Source organism: Pomacea canaliculata, linkage group LG2 (assembly GCF_003073045.1).
Source record: "Pomacea canaliculata isolate SZHN2017 linkage group LG2, ASM307304v1, whole genome shotgun sequence".
Classification (NCBI taxonomy): domain Eukaryota; kingdom Metazoa; phylum Mollusca; class Gastropoda; order Architaenioglossa; family Ampullariidae; genus Pomacea; species Pomacea canaliculata.
Window position 1 is genome coordinate 25,747,116 of NC_037591.1, and position 14,515 is coordinate 25,761,630.

Here is a 14,515-nt window from a genome sequence, read left to right on the forward strand (position 1 = left end):
TGCAGCATACAAAGCCAAGTCTAGGCCATCTTTTGTGGCTTCTTACCACCACAGTGTGTTCTGGCCCCCGGGTACAGGCGTGTGTGTCAACGTATGAAGCCTGCTCTTAAGTCGGTGAAGCGTTGGAAGGATGAAAGAGTTGAGTGTTTGCGAGGCTGTTTTGAATGTACAGTGTGAGATGTTTGCTACAACTCATGTGACTGCCTTGATGAATTGACAGATGTTGTTTCCTCTTACATTTCTTTCTGTGTTGATTCTGTAATAGATTTTCATATTTCCAAACAACAAACTGTGGGTAACCAGGAGCTTGAAACATGTACTAAATAAGAAAAAACGTATTTATTTCACCGGCGATGCCTTGGCCAAAAGATCTGCGGACAGGAAGGTAAGGGTCGCAATCAAAAGAGCGAAAAAGAGAATAAAGATAAGATAGGGTCACGTTATTGTGCCGGCGACCTTCGTCGTGCCTGGCAGGGGGTCAAGTCCATGGCGTCTGTTAACCACAAGATGAACAGGAAATCGGTCAAACTCGATGGGTGAGCGATCAGGATTTGCAAAATGTTTTGAATAACTTCTATGCACTTTTTGAGAACCATGATTTTTCTGATAAAGTTAGGGAACTCAGGCAGTCGCTTGTCTCCGACAATGACATAGTTATTTCTCAAGTCTGTGTGATGGAATCGCTACAGCGGGTCAAGGTTACAAGACGCAGGGGCTGATGGGATCTGTGGGCGTGTCTGGCACTGCTGTGCTGTGCAGGTGGGCGGAGTGTTTCAACATCTTTCAACTCTCTCTCTACTCTGGCCACATTCCAGCACTCTGGAAACTTTCCAACATCGTCCCACTCTCCAGAAGACCTCTTCCTCGTCAACCTAATGATTTGCGGCCAGTACCACTAACCTCCCTTGTCATGAAAAATCTTGAGAAAATTGTCAAAAATCTCATTTTAACATCTATAGAGAGTAAATTGAACCCACTGCAATTTGCTTATAAGAGGGGGAGGGGTGTTGACGATGCCAACTTGTTCATTCTGAACACACTGTACAAACATTTGAAGTCTTTTGATTATTTTCGAAGTAAGTTTGTTTATATATATATAATTGTCACTTTCCTTCTCTTTTCAATTTTTAATATTTGTCATGTTGACATCTTTTAACGCTTCACGTTGCAACGAACTTCATTTTTTATTTTTATTTTTTAACTTTTACTTTGTAACTAGAGCCCCTTCCCAAAGTGGGACTAATAAAGTTGGTCATTGTCATTGTAGCATGACTAATCTTGGTGCGTACCTTTTCTTGCTGAACAACATTCACCAAAACCGGAGGGTCCTTTCGTAAACATATAATGGGCGTAATCATTATGCTCTTGAAATTTTGCTGCTAATTATCTTTCACCCATCAAGCCATCGCAGATTAGTATTCTATTTTTACCGCTAGGGCAAACATTTATATGGCGCTTTATCCTCAGCACCAAACCAGGACTAAAATTGCTTTACACAGAGATGAACAAGCGTTGTCTTTTAATTTACCTTCATGCACCACACACACATACAATCGGGGTACCTAGAGAAACGATCGACGAGTAGCAAGGGAGTGTTTCTAACCTCTACACTACCGGTCGCTCCGGTCGTGATTGTTGCTGTCGTTGTGACAGGATATAAATACTCCTGATCTGGATGACCTCATTTGTCCTCACCCTCAGGTATAAGAACACAGGACCTCGCCTGGGAACTTTTTTTGCGGTGGATATCCAGTGAAGCACATCGTTGCGTGTGGGGTCTGATTATCTCACATAGCTAAATGTACTTTATCCTAGGGAGATATTTTGGAGGTAGATTTTCGTAAATCGTCCGAAAACATTTGAATACCTGTGTTACAGGCTTGTTCCTGGCGAAGCTTACAATGACTTGGCTCCTCGGGCTAGCTGTGTTGCTTTTGTATCTCCTCCACAAAATCTTCGCTTCTCGAAAAAAGGGAGTACCTCCAGGTCCCACTGGTGTTAAGCTTTTCTTTGACGTTGTGAAAGCGATGAAAGGAGGAACTCTGCATTTACTGGGCGAGAAGCTGGCCAGACAGTATGGAGACATCGTCATGTGCAGGACCATCATCGGCAACTTGTGTTTTCTCAACTCGGCGAGACTCGTCAGACAGGTGTTTACCGACAAGGGAACAGAACTCGTCACCAATGATCGACCTCCTACTTTCTCTGGCGCTGAAGTAGCTTACAACTATAAGGATGTGGCATTTGGTGATGGTGTCAAGTCATCAAATTGGCTCAAGACAAGAAAACTCTTTCATTCCACTCTCAAGGTATTAATTACATTTTTTATTTTTGTTCATTATAAACTGAAAATCTGGCGTTTGGTCAAGTCCAAAGGAAAATGTCCTTTTTGACCCTTCCTCTAGGAATTGCTTAGAGTTTTCTAAAATGCAAAGCACAGATGCAATTAAAATCAAAACGTTATCATCAATATTTGGTACAATTTTTCCTTCTTGTTTTAATTATTTTGTCATACAATTCTTGTTTTTGCTTTGATTATTTCATGATAGTTATTATTACCTTTTGGATTTTGTGTTCCAATCACTCTGAGTAAAATTAACCAAAGGGGTTTTGACCACAACCTAAATTTATACAAAGAAAATGTAATTTCCATGCTAAGATTGTTGTCGTAAAGATGATAGCAGTGTAATATATCAAATATGTTAGAGACCAGTCTCTATGCAAGTCGACTGTTTTACAGATGAGCAAAGTATACACCTACTGCATTAGAAATCACTGTAATTAATATGAGTTCTATTGAAGATCAGCATGATGTGTAACATCTTGTTTTAAATTGCAGAGAATAACATTCAGCTCGTTATCGAGCCCCCGCACTCCATACAAATTTAACACAGATTGCAAAATACTTGCCTGTCTTTCTTGCCTTTGATGTAGTTCTATGGAAGCGGTGTGGAAAAACTTGAGAGGACGATGCATTCAGAGTTAAGCCGCCTAAGTGAGGACCTGGAGGAACTAATAAAAATGTCGGGTGAAGATGGTTGCCAACCACTAGGAGAGAGCTGTGACCTGAAGATTGAAAATTTCTTGTCCAGTTCCATTCGGCGTGTTATAGCGATTTTGGTATGTAATGCTTAGGTCACAGGTATATCTGCACACTTTGAAATCATATATGTTCTTTCTTTCTGGTCAGGGTGAGTACAGATTGCACACACAGCTTGAACTTTTGAGTTCTCGCGATGGAAATCGACAAAAACACTTTATTGATGCTGCTTAATTAGACATCCTCAAACTATTGTTAATGCCTGAGAAGATATCAACGTTTGTGCTTTTTATAGAAAAAGGTGACAAGTGCCATAGTCATACTGGACAAGGGGAGCTCTAGGAAAGCTAAAAATGCATTGTTTGTTATCGTGTCTAGTCGGTTGATGCGCTCTGGCGATGGTAAACTGAACCCTGGACCCCGAGATGACATTCATGTAATTCATGTAATCGGCAGCTGCGACGGGGGAAAATAGTGGGCTTTGTTTGATATCTAGAACTCGGACATGCCTGGCTCTGAGCAGCTTGTCACATGGCCACAGAACAAGCCACGTTTCAAGGCTTATCATTCAGGATCAACGTTCTCTCTACTTCTCGTTTCTGGAGCAGTGCCAATCCCCTTTGGTTTCTAATATAGACAGCCAAGATTATCAATCCAGCTACAAAATTATTTTTGTTTTCCACGTTGTAACGAACGTCTTTCGTCCACTTAGAATAAACTCATTTCGTGAAGACGATGTTTCAAATGGCCGTGACAATACTTAAGTATTGTATTATATATTGACTTTACGATTTATTATAATCGCAATATTTTTGTAATACAAAAAAGTGAATTGTGCAGTCAAGAAAGGGATGATGAACGCTAGAAAGAGCTGGTTTGGGAGCCTATGCCGGATCATAGAGGACGGGATGGTACAGGTTGTCAGCAAAAAGATTTACATACTAAAGACCCTCACCAAGACAAATCAACACAAGACCGACAGAATATTGCAAAGACCTGTACTACTTCCAGCTGAAGACAGACGCTAACATACTTAAGAACAGCCGGGTTAGAGCCAGTGAACATGTTGACTTGCCAGACATACTTGCAACAGTCGAGCAGCGCAAGTTGATCTAGTTTGGCCATGTGACCGAGCACAACACCTTATCGCAGATAGTCTTTAAAGGTTCCTTGAGGATTGGTCGAAGCCACAGTGGCCAAAGAAAGAACTGACTTACTAACGTGAAGAAGTGGACCAAGGTGTTTGTGGCGGACTTTGTCAGTTGCCAAGTCTAGCCATTTGCTCCCCACCAAACCCGCAAAAGCAAATCCGGTACCAGTGAAGGGAAGAATAAACGAAGGAACGAATGAATGACTTAATGATATAGAGTGGTGATCAAGCTCTATTATATTGTATGAAATGTGTTTTGTCGCTTTAAAATGCTGTGAGTTTAATTGAAATACTGAAATACTCTTTTATGTGGAGTATACGATTTATGATAATGACTGTGTAATATTCTTTACATTAGATATATGATATAGTAGTCATTAAGCTCCATGTTTATCGTATAAGAAATTTCAGGCCACGTAACCTGAATCAGTTAAAACAAATTAAATTTCTCTCACTCTATGACAATGGCAATTTTACTCTTTTCAAAATACTTGCTCCTTCATTTGCACAAATAAAAAAATACAAGTGCACAGAAATAAATAAATATATTAAGATATAAGTTTCATACTGTAAACACTAACTTTTCTTTACAAAATTTTCGCAGTAAATGACCGAGTATGTTGAAACATCAGATCACAGGTGAAGCCCAAGGACCAGATTCTAAAGTGCCGGAGCTGATTGGAGACTATGCCCTGTGTATACAGAAAGTGGCATCGCCGACTACTGATAGCCTCGTGTACAATTTTCCATTCCTGCGCTTTCTTCCTGGAACCTACTACAAGCAGCTGTGTGACAAGACCCTCAAATGCCGGAACGCCCTCATGGAACAAGTCTTCACCAAAGGAAAGGTAACTGTTCGTGGTATCAGACCTGGTTTGAATCCGATTCCATGTCGTTAATAGATAAATATGTGTCACGAAGACTCTTTAAATTATTGTCTGTCAAAGACCAAATCGATGTCGCCCCCAAGTATGTCTTTTGCTCTCACATAAAACACTCATGGAGTAACGTCCCCTTAGCCTAATGGCCATTTGTACAGCGAACTTCTTCGGTAGTTCCTGCTAGGAATCTGCTTGGTAGGGATGAAGAGTTTTACAGTCACATGCCCGAGAAAGATGCAAACAAACAAATTTATCCTCCACTGTTCTTTTTTACTTCATCAGAATCTTTTCTTCAGGGAAATTAGAGTGTTTTAGTCCATTGTTCATCCTATAGTCCATCAATGTCTCTCAGGTTTAGAGTTTGATGACTCTGAAGAAATAAAAAAGGCAGGTTTTGTTTCGTTAAGGCAAATCACGTGCCTGGTCAACCGAAGGGAATGCTGGGTGTTCTATTCGAAGAGCAGATGAATAACAGCAGAGACTGGCTTACAGATGACCACATCCGTGCATTGATTCTTGACATTGTTGGCGGAGGTATGACAAATACGAAAGTTATTCTCATTTCTAAAACTTTCTAACTTCTGCTTGCAATTGTTACATGTTACCACAGGCATACTGTCTCTCTTGTTGACCAAAGCACTTTAAACGCATCTTGTAATAGTCAAACCTGACTGACAGTAATCGGTCTCTTGTTCCTTTTATGCAATCATTTAATATTAGTATAATATTACTGTTTCATTCTTCTCATGCACAAAAATGTTATAAAATCATGTTCTTGTCACACATATAAGTTCCTTCTTAAAATCATTTTTACATTTTTCTATTAGCTTATTTCTTTATAAACCACTTAATGTTTCTAGGGTACGTCACTTCAACTGAGTTGCTGAAATCATTTTTCCTGTACCTGACACACAATCCTCAAGTCATGAAGAGGATTCAAGAAGAAGTGGACAGCGTCATGGGACCCAGACTGCCCTCCTTTGATGACAGGAAAGCCATGCCTTTCACAGAAGCGGCCATATTGGAGGGACTACGTGTTGTTTCCGTTCTTCCACTAGGTCTTCCTCATTTGACGAGAGAGGACGTCTCGACTGGTGGTTTTTACCTCCCAAAAGGGACGATGGTGAGACAGATGGTAGCTTCACAGGGACATATAACCAATAATAGAGTTCATGTTTAAGCAGGTCCCGCAGCTGTTTTGATCACAGATATTTTGTTAAACTTTCAACTTAAAAAAAATTTTATTCGGCCATTTATGACTGACTTCAGCAGCTCAAAGGGAATCGCAAGTGAAGATAATATTGAAACCCGTGGGTTGTAAATGGTCCACTGTGTTTGAAACAAAATTTAGGATATTAAGCACTTTCCTTCCCTCAAGATTTAAGTACGCATGGGTAAGGAAGCATTTCATATACAAGTAAATTAATTGCAAGGTAATTAACTTTACATAAACTATTTTTGATGCAGGTTGAGGACTTTACTCAACCTCTGTAAAGTTCAACAGATTTGATAAACTCTAATTTATTAGATGGGCTAGCTTACCCTTCTCGTGCTCTGAACTGAACTCTCCTCAGCTATTGGAGAATGTTTGGTGGATGAATCGGGACCCGACAGCATGGGAGGATCCTGAGGTCTTTCGTCCTGATCGTTTCCTAGACGACGAGGGTCAGTTACTACCCGCTACACATCCCACACGAATGAGGTAGTGTATTTCTCTATAAATGAAACCATAGTTTCTTAAACATCGATGTCAAATTAAAGTACGCCGACATATTTCTTCTAACAGACGAATGAATCAAATCTGAACAATACAGTCCGTTTCTCCTATATTCAGATTTCTTCCCTTTGGAGTTGGGAGGCGGAGTTGTTCAGGCGAGAACTTCGCGCGTTCTCGGGCCTTCCTCTACGTCACAACGCTCTTACAGCAGTTCGACTTCCTCCCGCCTGTCAACCATGACTTGCTTCCCCTGACACAGGATTCGTGGACAGATGGGATCGTCCTGCAGCTCAAACCATACCATGTGGCGATAAAGAAAAGGTCACTGTCGTGATGAAGCAACATGTTGACATAAAGCAAAAGAATAAATGGTGCCAGACTGAACTATTTTTTGTCTGACGTGTATTTTGTTTCTGCTCCAATATTCAGCTACGCTCCGTCAAAAGCTTTCAATAATGGAGCTGTCCATTTGGATTTATGACCGAGCTGAAGTTAAAGTTTTAGACAACTTATTTTTAGTTCCGTATTGCAGAAAGCGAAACGATGAAAAAAGTAAATTTTCTGTGTTTTTGTTACCATGTCTTATCGCTAAGGCCTCCAAAATCCCTATTTTATTGGCCCCTCTGCAATAACTGTTTAATACAAGTGCCAGTACTTCTTTTTCCACACGACACAAACTAGATATTTCACCTCGTCTACCCGTTACAAAGATCACCATCGTGTCCCGGCTGATTGATGTGTCCTTCAGTTATCCCATGTGTCCTTACCCTAAACCCCCCTCCCACTCTACACACAACTTAGACACACCTGTCTGAACCTGTTGGTGCAAATAATCTGGTGGTGATCTGTGTGATGGATGATAAATGTGCGATTGTTTCCATGGAGTTGCTTTGTGCGAGTGGTTATCCTCGCTGATTAACTGCCTTTTCGTGTTGGGACAAAGTGTATTGTCCCTTTTGTTTACTCTGATCCTCTTCTAAATCTGGTATTCTTCAATTCAAACAAGTGAAAGGCCACTGTGGAGCTGATCGCTCTATCTTTGTTTGAGAAATTAAGTTTTGGAAATGTCATCCTGTCATCGTCAGATAATATTCATCGATCTCGTATTTCAGACTTCACATTTGAATTATTCTGTTAATATGTTTATAAACCTTGCCTTCTTCTGGATTAGCTGTTTCTAGTGGACGTGGCTATATTACGTCTCTTGATACTAAGATTATACTTATCTTTTCTGTATGGAATTCATTGCTGACATGTTGAATGGGAGGTTGCTGGGACATTAAAAACTGTTACTGAGATCATGACACGGACTTGTTGCACCTTGTGTTACTGAGGCTGTAAGGTCCCCAGAAATAAACTCTTTTCAGTTCACGAAAAGTGACTGCAAGTTGCTTTTGCACTACCCTGGATAGTCGTAGTTCCGTCGATTGTCTGTAGCTGTCTCCGTGGACATCCTGAGGAAGACTTCGGACAATCCGAGTTTGGGAAAGGAGTTCTAGATGGGAGAACGAAGATAGAATGTCCTCACAGGATCTGCATCGGCACGCGTGGAATGCAGATTACAATCAGAGTATCCTGTCCCGTACCTTTAGAGATTCTGCACGTGCAGGTCTTACTCGTGAAGCTGTCAACGACTACACCAGTCCAACGCTGAGTCGTCGAGACGTCAACATCTTGCGACAACTACCTTGTGGTAAAGGACAGACTCGAGTTCACACCCGCCATCGAGAGAGACTTGACATTATCGTCTGCTACCCTGACCAGGTATTGTAATGAGTGAAACGATCGTGCATAAACGCGATTTTCTCTTTAAACATATTTAAAAGAACTGAATGTTGTAAGTTAATTGTGATGTGTGCTACTGACTCCTTGTCCTGATTTGTTTGACTGTGTTTTTTTCTCACCATTCAATGAAGGACCAATTTCAGCCTCCTCAGAGATTCAACTTTGAACAGAAAAGTAAGCAGGACCTGTCTCAATGTATAAACAAGTGACAGACGTATGTAACTCTGGGCAGCTTGAAGTCAGACATCACTCGCTCATATAGAGACATCACGGTTAAAGGGAACGCAATTGATAAAAGTTTAAACTGAATACATTTGCTGAACGCCACTATTGCGCATGTCAAAATAATGGCTACATATAACACAGTAACAATGCTGATCTTCTACAGGATTATTGGTTTCAAGGCCTGAAGATGACTTGGCTTCTCGTGTTAGCAGGGTTGTTTGTGTATTTACTCCACAAAGTCTTCTCTCCTCGACAAAGAGAAGTACCTCCTGGTCCCAACGGTGTCGGGCTTTTCTGCGATGTCTTCAAAGCAATGAAAGGAGGAACTCTACATCTACTGGGTGAGAAGCTGGCCAGACAGTATGGAGACATCGTCATGTGCAGGACCATCATCGGCAACTTGTGTTTCCTCAACTCGGCGAGACTTGTCAGACAGGTGTTTACCGACAAGGGAACAGAACTCGTCACCAACGACCGACCCTCTACGTTTACTGGTGCGGCAGTAGCTTATAATTTTAAGGATGTGATATTTGGTGATGGAATCAAATCTTCAGACTGGTCGAAGAAGAGAAGGATCCTTCATTCCACTCTTAAGGTATTGTGAAATATTGATCATAAGCAAATGCTTCGGAAATTTTATTTTCAACAAAATGAAGTTAGAGTTTTCCTCATTCCTGTCCGTGTCAAATGTTGTAATTTACTGAGACAGAATATCGCTTCTTTAAAAAAAATTCAGAAGGGAATGACAAGCCACTCTACAATCGCACTTACTGTTGTTGTTGTTGTTGTTGTTGTTGTTGTTGTTGTTGTTGTTCTTGTTCTTGTCCTGTTGTAATAGTTCTATGGAGACGGTGTGGACAAACTTGAGGGAACGCTACAGACAGAGTTATGCCGCTTATGTGATGCACTGAAGACAGAAATAAAAATGTCTGGTGAAAATGATCGTCAACCACCACGGGGCAATGACATCGAGATTGGCACTCTGTTGTCCATTTCCATTCGCCAAGTTCTAGCTACTTTGGTATGTAATATTTATATGTCTGTGTGACTGCTGTGAATCTATGTATAAACATACACACACACACAAACACAGAATTGTAGCATGGATCGTTACACCGTTATGTCCTCATTCCAAACACCTCAGTGTACGTGCTTGTATTTGACATCAGATTATAGGGAAAACTCAAGGCTGCAACTACCATGGAAACTTCTACATTATTCTTTAGTGTTCACTTTCCTAACTACAACCAAGCGTTTATAACAATAAAATCCTTTAAAATATTTTATTCCCATCAATGTTTACAAAAACCGACTCATTAAAATACCCAAACAGGTACACGGAATTATTTCTCTTCGGCAGGTGACTGGAGAAACCCAAGAACACGAGTCAAAAGTGCCGCAACTGATCGAAGACTTAGCCGTGTGTTTGCAGAAAATAACGAACCCCGTCACCGACTTTCTTATCCATACTTACCCATTCTTCCGCTTTCTCCCTGGATCCTACTATAAAGAGCTGTGTGGCAGGACGCTCATGAACCGGGATGCTTTTGAGAGAGAAGTGTTCACCAAAGGAAAGGTAACTCAATTTCGGATTTGAATAATCACTTTGTAGAATTCCTTTCAGTTATTTAAGAAAAAAATATATATAAATCTTGAGACTAGGTTCCCTTGTGCACCATCTGACAGAAAAAAATCTGTCTTCTGTTCTCAGATTTAAGTACACATAGTATACCTGGGTAAATCTGTTTGTTCATTTTTCAATTGTGAAAAGACACAAAATAAAATAACAAATTAGCGCATTCTAATCAGGTCTGTTCATAGTATGTAAATGTCAAGATTGCATCGCCCCGCCCTGGTTTACTTTTCCTTCATGATTCTTCATCGAGTTGCTCAACTAACTGTCTTGTTGTTACAAAATCGGGAGAATTTTTTGTTAAGGCAAAGCACATACCCGGTGAACCGAAGGGAATGATGGGATCGCTCCTCGAAGAACAATTGAGTAACAGCAGCAGCTGGCTTACAGATGACCACATCCGGGCACTGCTTCTTGACATTATTGGGGCAGGTATAAATACATTTCATAAATAATTTTCTGAAACTTCTATTTTACTGCTGTCATATGAACAGCCTTACTTTTTTGTTAACCACAGTAGAGGATGTTCCAAGAATTATACTAAAAATGTACAATAAAGCTCCGATACTTTAAATAATTAAGCAAGCAGCCTCAAGTAATCGATTGTATCAAAACCCCTTTTAGTAATAATGCGAGACTTCTTCCTTCCTAATCCAAAAACAAACAAAAAACCCCAACAAAAAACAACTACTAATAATAAATAAAAGCTTCCTACAAAAATTTCCATTTACTTATTCGCTCTTTTAATTTTTTTTTTAAAACGATTCACAATTTTAGGGTACGTTACTTCAGTTGAGCTGCTGAAGACGTTTTTCCTGTACATGGCTCACTACCCTCAAGTGATGAAGAGGATTCAGCGAGAGATAGACAGTGTCGTGGGACTCAAGGAACCCTGTTTTGACGATAGAAAGAAGCTGCCCTTCACAGAAGCGGCCATATTGGAAGTACTACGGGCTGCATCAGCTATTCCGCTAGGTGTCGCACACGAGACCAGAGAGGACGTCACCATTGGTGACTTTTGTATCCCCAGATGGACGATGGTGAGACAAAAATATACAGCACGATACTTTCAAATGTTTATCTGTAGTGAGTCATGCTTGATGACTTTTTAATGGCTGTAATATTTTTTGTAATACGTATATGGTTTTGACTTTTCATTCTTTATTTTCGATGCGGACTAAACTCTACTTAGCTATTTGAGAACATGTGGTGGATGAACCGGGACCCGACAGCATGGGAGGAGCCTAACGTCTTTCGTCCTGAACGTTTCCTTGATGACGAGGGTCAGTTACTGCCCCCTACTCACCCCACACGAATGAGGTAATTTGCTTCTCGGCAGTGCCATGTTATGTCGTAAAGAGTTATTGTGATTCTATGATATATTATTGAGAGAATTTTTTTTTTACTTCTAAATAAATTCTGTCATATACTTGTTGACACATACTGCTGACACTACAAACACATTCTACAAAGTTGTTTACTTTTTTCTGAATGTGAGTTGTGCCTTACTGATAATGTAGGCCTGCATATTTCTTATAAACTATTGATGGATGGGACTTTCAATAATGCAACCGATTGCTATCTATTTCTCTCCTGTGTTCAGATTTCTTCCCTTTGGAGTTGGGAGGCGCAGCTGTCCTGGGGAGAACTTCGCGCGCTCGCGGGCCTTCCTCTACGTCACAACGCTCTTACAGCAGTTCGACTTCCTCCCGCCTGTCAACCATGACTTGCTTCCCCTCACACAAGATTCGTGGTCAGATGGGATCGTCCTTCAGCTCAGACCATACCACGTGGCGATAAAGGAAAGGTCACAGTAGTCACACACGGAATACTGCTACATGTATCAGGCAGAACAAATAATAGTCCGCTTTCGCTTTACTTTTTTGCATTTTTTTATTAGACCAACAGACAGTTGTTATTACTTCTGTGTGACACTGTGTCAAATGCTGACATGTTTCACCGGACTTTTCTCTGACACAAAGCTGTTACAAAAATTTGACTTCTTTCCGCGTGTCAGCCATAAGCTGCTTCCCTTGCACCAACATTGGACAGAGGTTGTCGTCCGGTAGTTCAAGCCACACCACGTGACCATAAAGAGGACGTCACAACGGTCACAGATAGGGAGAATGATATTATTGAGCCAGATAATAACTAGTCTGTGTCTTGCTTATCTTTGTCGCGTGCATTTTTGTAGAGGACCAGCACTCAGTAATTACACTGTTACTGTAATGTATCTGTGTGACTATGTATTAAACACTCGTACGCCAGACCAGTGTTGTTTTTCTTTATTTGCCTTTCTTTGATACGGCTTTCAGAAGAAGTGTCCAGTTCCCTTTAGAAAAAGCGAAAGTCTAAAAAGGGTGATTTCTGTGCTGTTGTACCCGGGGTAGAAATTGATTCATCCTCTTAGCTGCTAGACATTGGACAAAGCCTGAATGTCTGTTTAGTGTGAGGGAATGTCGGGGATAATAATACTGAGAGAAAGACACATCGTAGAAAAGATACCATCTGCTTAAAACAAGAGAAAATACTTTGTTTCATACACAGTGATGTTCCTAGAACTCGACTGAATATACAACTGGTAAGTATTTCTAATTTCTTAAATTAATATGTAAGACACCACGGCTAATCTCTCCGTCTAAAACTTGATTTCAAGAAAACCCATCTTTTTTTCTCTGGTCACAAAATCCTCATTACTCGCAAAAGATTTACTTCTAGCATCTGCACAAACGAGGAATCAAATCATCTACAGATTCTTTTTCTGAAATGTTGATTTTTCCAGTTTTTTAAAATTTACGATGAGACTTGTTTGTAAAGTTCACCAACATTGACATCCGGGTGAACTGAGGGAAACGGGTGCGCCAAACGTGTATCGAACCGGTACTATCAGCTTCCTTTACAACAGTATTAATTTGTTACAGTCTGGCGAGCAGACGATTCTAAATGACTTGACTAAGTAGAGCGTGTCTGACAGACTAGGGACACAACATGTCTGTTGTCGGAAGAACAGAAATAGTAACATTGCCTTCCTGTTACTACATACACACGACCCGAGGTTTGATTGATCTAGATTGATGACTTTTTTGTTTACGTGAGGCTGTTATGTAAACATATACCGGTCGTGATATCATCAAGCTGTATAGCCAGAGGCTGTAAACATATATTTCTTGTAGATGAAGTCAGTTTTAGAAAGTCAAGGATACATACGCATAAATGTTAATGTCCACATTTGTTCAGCATCGCTGATTCACACAGGTTGATTCACACAGGTAAGCACAGGGCAACAGGCGCTACCTACACAGCCGCCGTGATCAAAGGAAAGGATATGAGCTTGAGTGCACTGTATTCAATGGAGTCGTTGGCCACATCCCTAGGTAAATAGGCTTTTTATATATGAAAACATGGTTGCGTGCCCGGCATCCAGTGTAGCAGACCGTGTCGTGCACACTTAGAGTAGCTTGTTTATATGTATGGGTTTTTTTAAAATTATTTTTGTGTTGTTGTTATTATCAAAAAGAAAACTGCGAAGGTAGACAGCCGGGTGTTGTATATTATTGACTTCCTAAGGTCGAGCTACCTTCTGCCAGCTGATCGTCAACAAACGGGCTTTCTTTCTAGACTTAGCCTACTCAAGGCGTTGTTGCAAGGTCATTTTTCAGCCGCATAACTACCAGCATAATAAATCAACTTTAATATTTGATTTTTATTTATCTCATAATTAAATGCCTAATTTTCTTCTTATGTCTTCGTTTCGTGTTTACACAAGGTAGTCGTCAAGAATAACACAGCAGAGCGTATGTTTCTGGTTCCCAAGAGCAACAGATGGCCTTATTATGTCCATCGGAGTTATAATAGAGGACGGGTGTAACCCTTTAAAAAGTAAAAGAAAATACACACAAACACACTTTCTCCCCAGTCGAACATATCCAAATACGATTCTCTGGAGGAAAAAAACCCAACACCCAACCCCAACTGTTTATATCTTTTGCCCTATTTTATCTTCCACACCCCACCCCACCACATGTCTGTCACGTGACCACATGCTTTGGCCAAGTCGCCAAGTCCAAAATAACGGATGCCGCCA

General features: G+C 40.6%; 2 protein-coding genes across 4 annotated transcripts; both read left to right on the top strand.

Moving 5' to 3' along the window:
- The first annotated feature begins 490 nt into the window (after positions 1 to 490).
- On the top strand, positions 491 to 7,250 carry LOC112558061 (steroid 17-alpha-hydroxylase/17,20 lyase-like). Of its 3 annotated transcripts, none has more exons than XM_025228248.1 (8): positions 491 to 536; positions 1,879 to 2,309; positions 2,935 to 3,120; positions 4,823 to 5,038; positions 5,479 to 5,605; positions 5,932 to 6,194; positions 6,646 to 6,773; positions 6,906 to 7,250. In XM_025228248.1, the coding sequence occupies exons 1-8, from the start codon at positions 533 to 535 to the stop codon at positions 7,120 to 7,122; spliced, it is 1,572 nt and encodes a 523-aa protein (XP_025084033.1). In that variant the 5' UTR covers positions 491 to 532; the 3' UTR covers positions 7,123 to 7,250. The 3 variants fall into 3 exon arrangements, with proteins under 3 accessions (XP_025084033.1, XP_025084032.1, XP_025084034.1); XM_025228247.1 differs by lacking the exon at positions 491 to 536 and adding an exon at positions 553 to 1,076; XM_025228249.1 differs by lacking the exon at positions 491 to 536 and adding an exon at positions 1,744 to 1,764.
- An 874-nt stretch (positions 7,251 to 8,124) lies between these two features.
- Positions 8,125 to 12,676, top strand: LOC112558062 (cytochrome P450 2J6-like). The gene is made up of 8 exons (XM_025228250.1): positions 8,125 to 8,552; positions 8,962 to 9,393; positions 9,637 to 9,819; positions 10,159 to 10,374; positions 10,737 to 10,863; positions 11,209 to 11,471; positions 11,624 to 11,751; positions 12,035 to 12,676. Exons 1-8 carry the CDS (start codon positions 8,307 to 8,309, stop codon positions 12,246 to 12,248), a joined length of 1,809 nt encoding a protein of 602 aa, XP_025084035.1. The 5' UTR covers positions 8,125 to 8,306; the 3' UTR covers positions 12,249 to 12,676.
- The last annotated feature ends 1,839 nt before the right edge of the window (positions 12,677 to 14,515 follow it).

Bases quoted from the DNA above. Each gene is read 5' to 3' on its own strand.
- LOC112558061 (XM_025228247.1), top strand. From the start codon at position 719: ATGGGATCTGTGGGCGTGTCTGGCACTGCTGTGCTGTGCAGGTGGGCG. The intron at 1,077-1,878 runs GTAAGTTTGTTT...CCTGTGTTACAG, and splicing joins GTCTTTTGATTATTTTCGAA to GCTTGTTCCTGGCGAAGCTT. The intron at 2,310-2,934 runs GTATTAATTACA...CCTTTGATGTAG, and splicing joins TCTTTCATTCCACTCTCAAG to TTCTATGGAAGCGGTGTGGA.
- LOC112558062 (XM_025228250.1), top strand. From the start codon at position 8,307: ATGTCCTCACAGGATCTGCATCGGCACGCGTGGAATGCAGATTACAAT. The intron at 8,553-8,961 runs GTATTGTAATGA...GATCTTCTACAG, and splicing joins TCGTCTGCTACCCTGACCAG to GATTATTGGTTTCAAGGCCT. The intron at 11,472-11,623 runs GTGAGACAAAAA...AACTCTACTTAG, and splicing joins GTATCCCCAGATGGACGATG to CTATTTGAGAACATGTGGTG.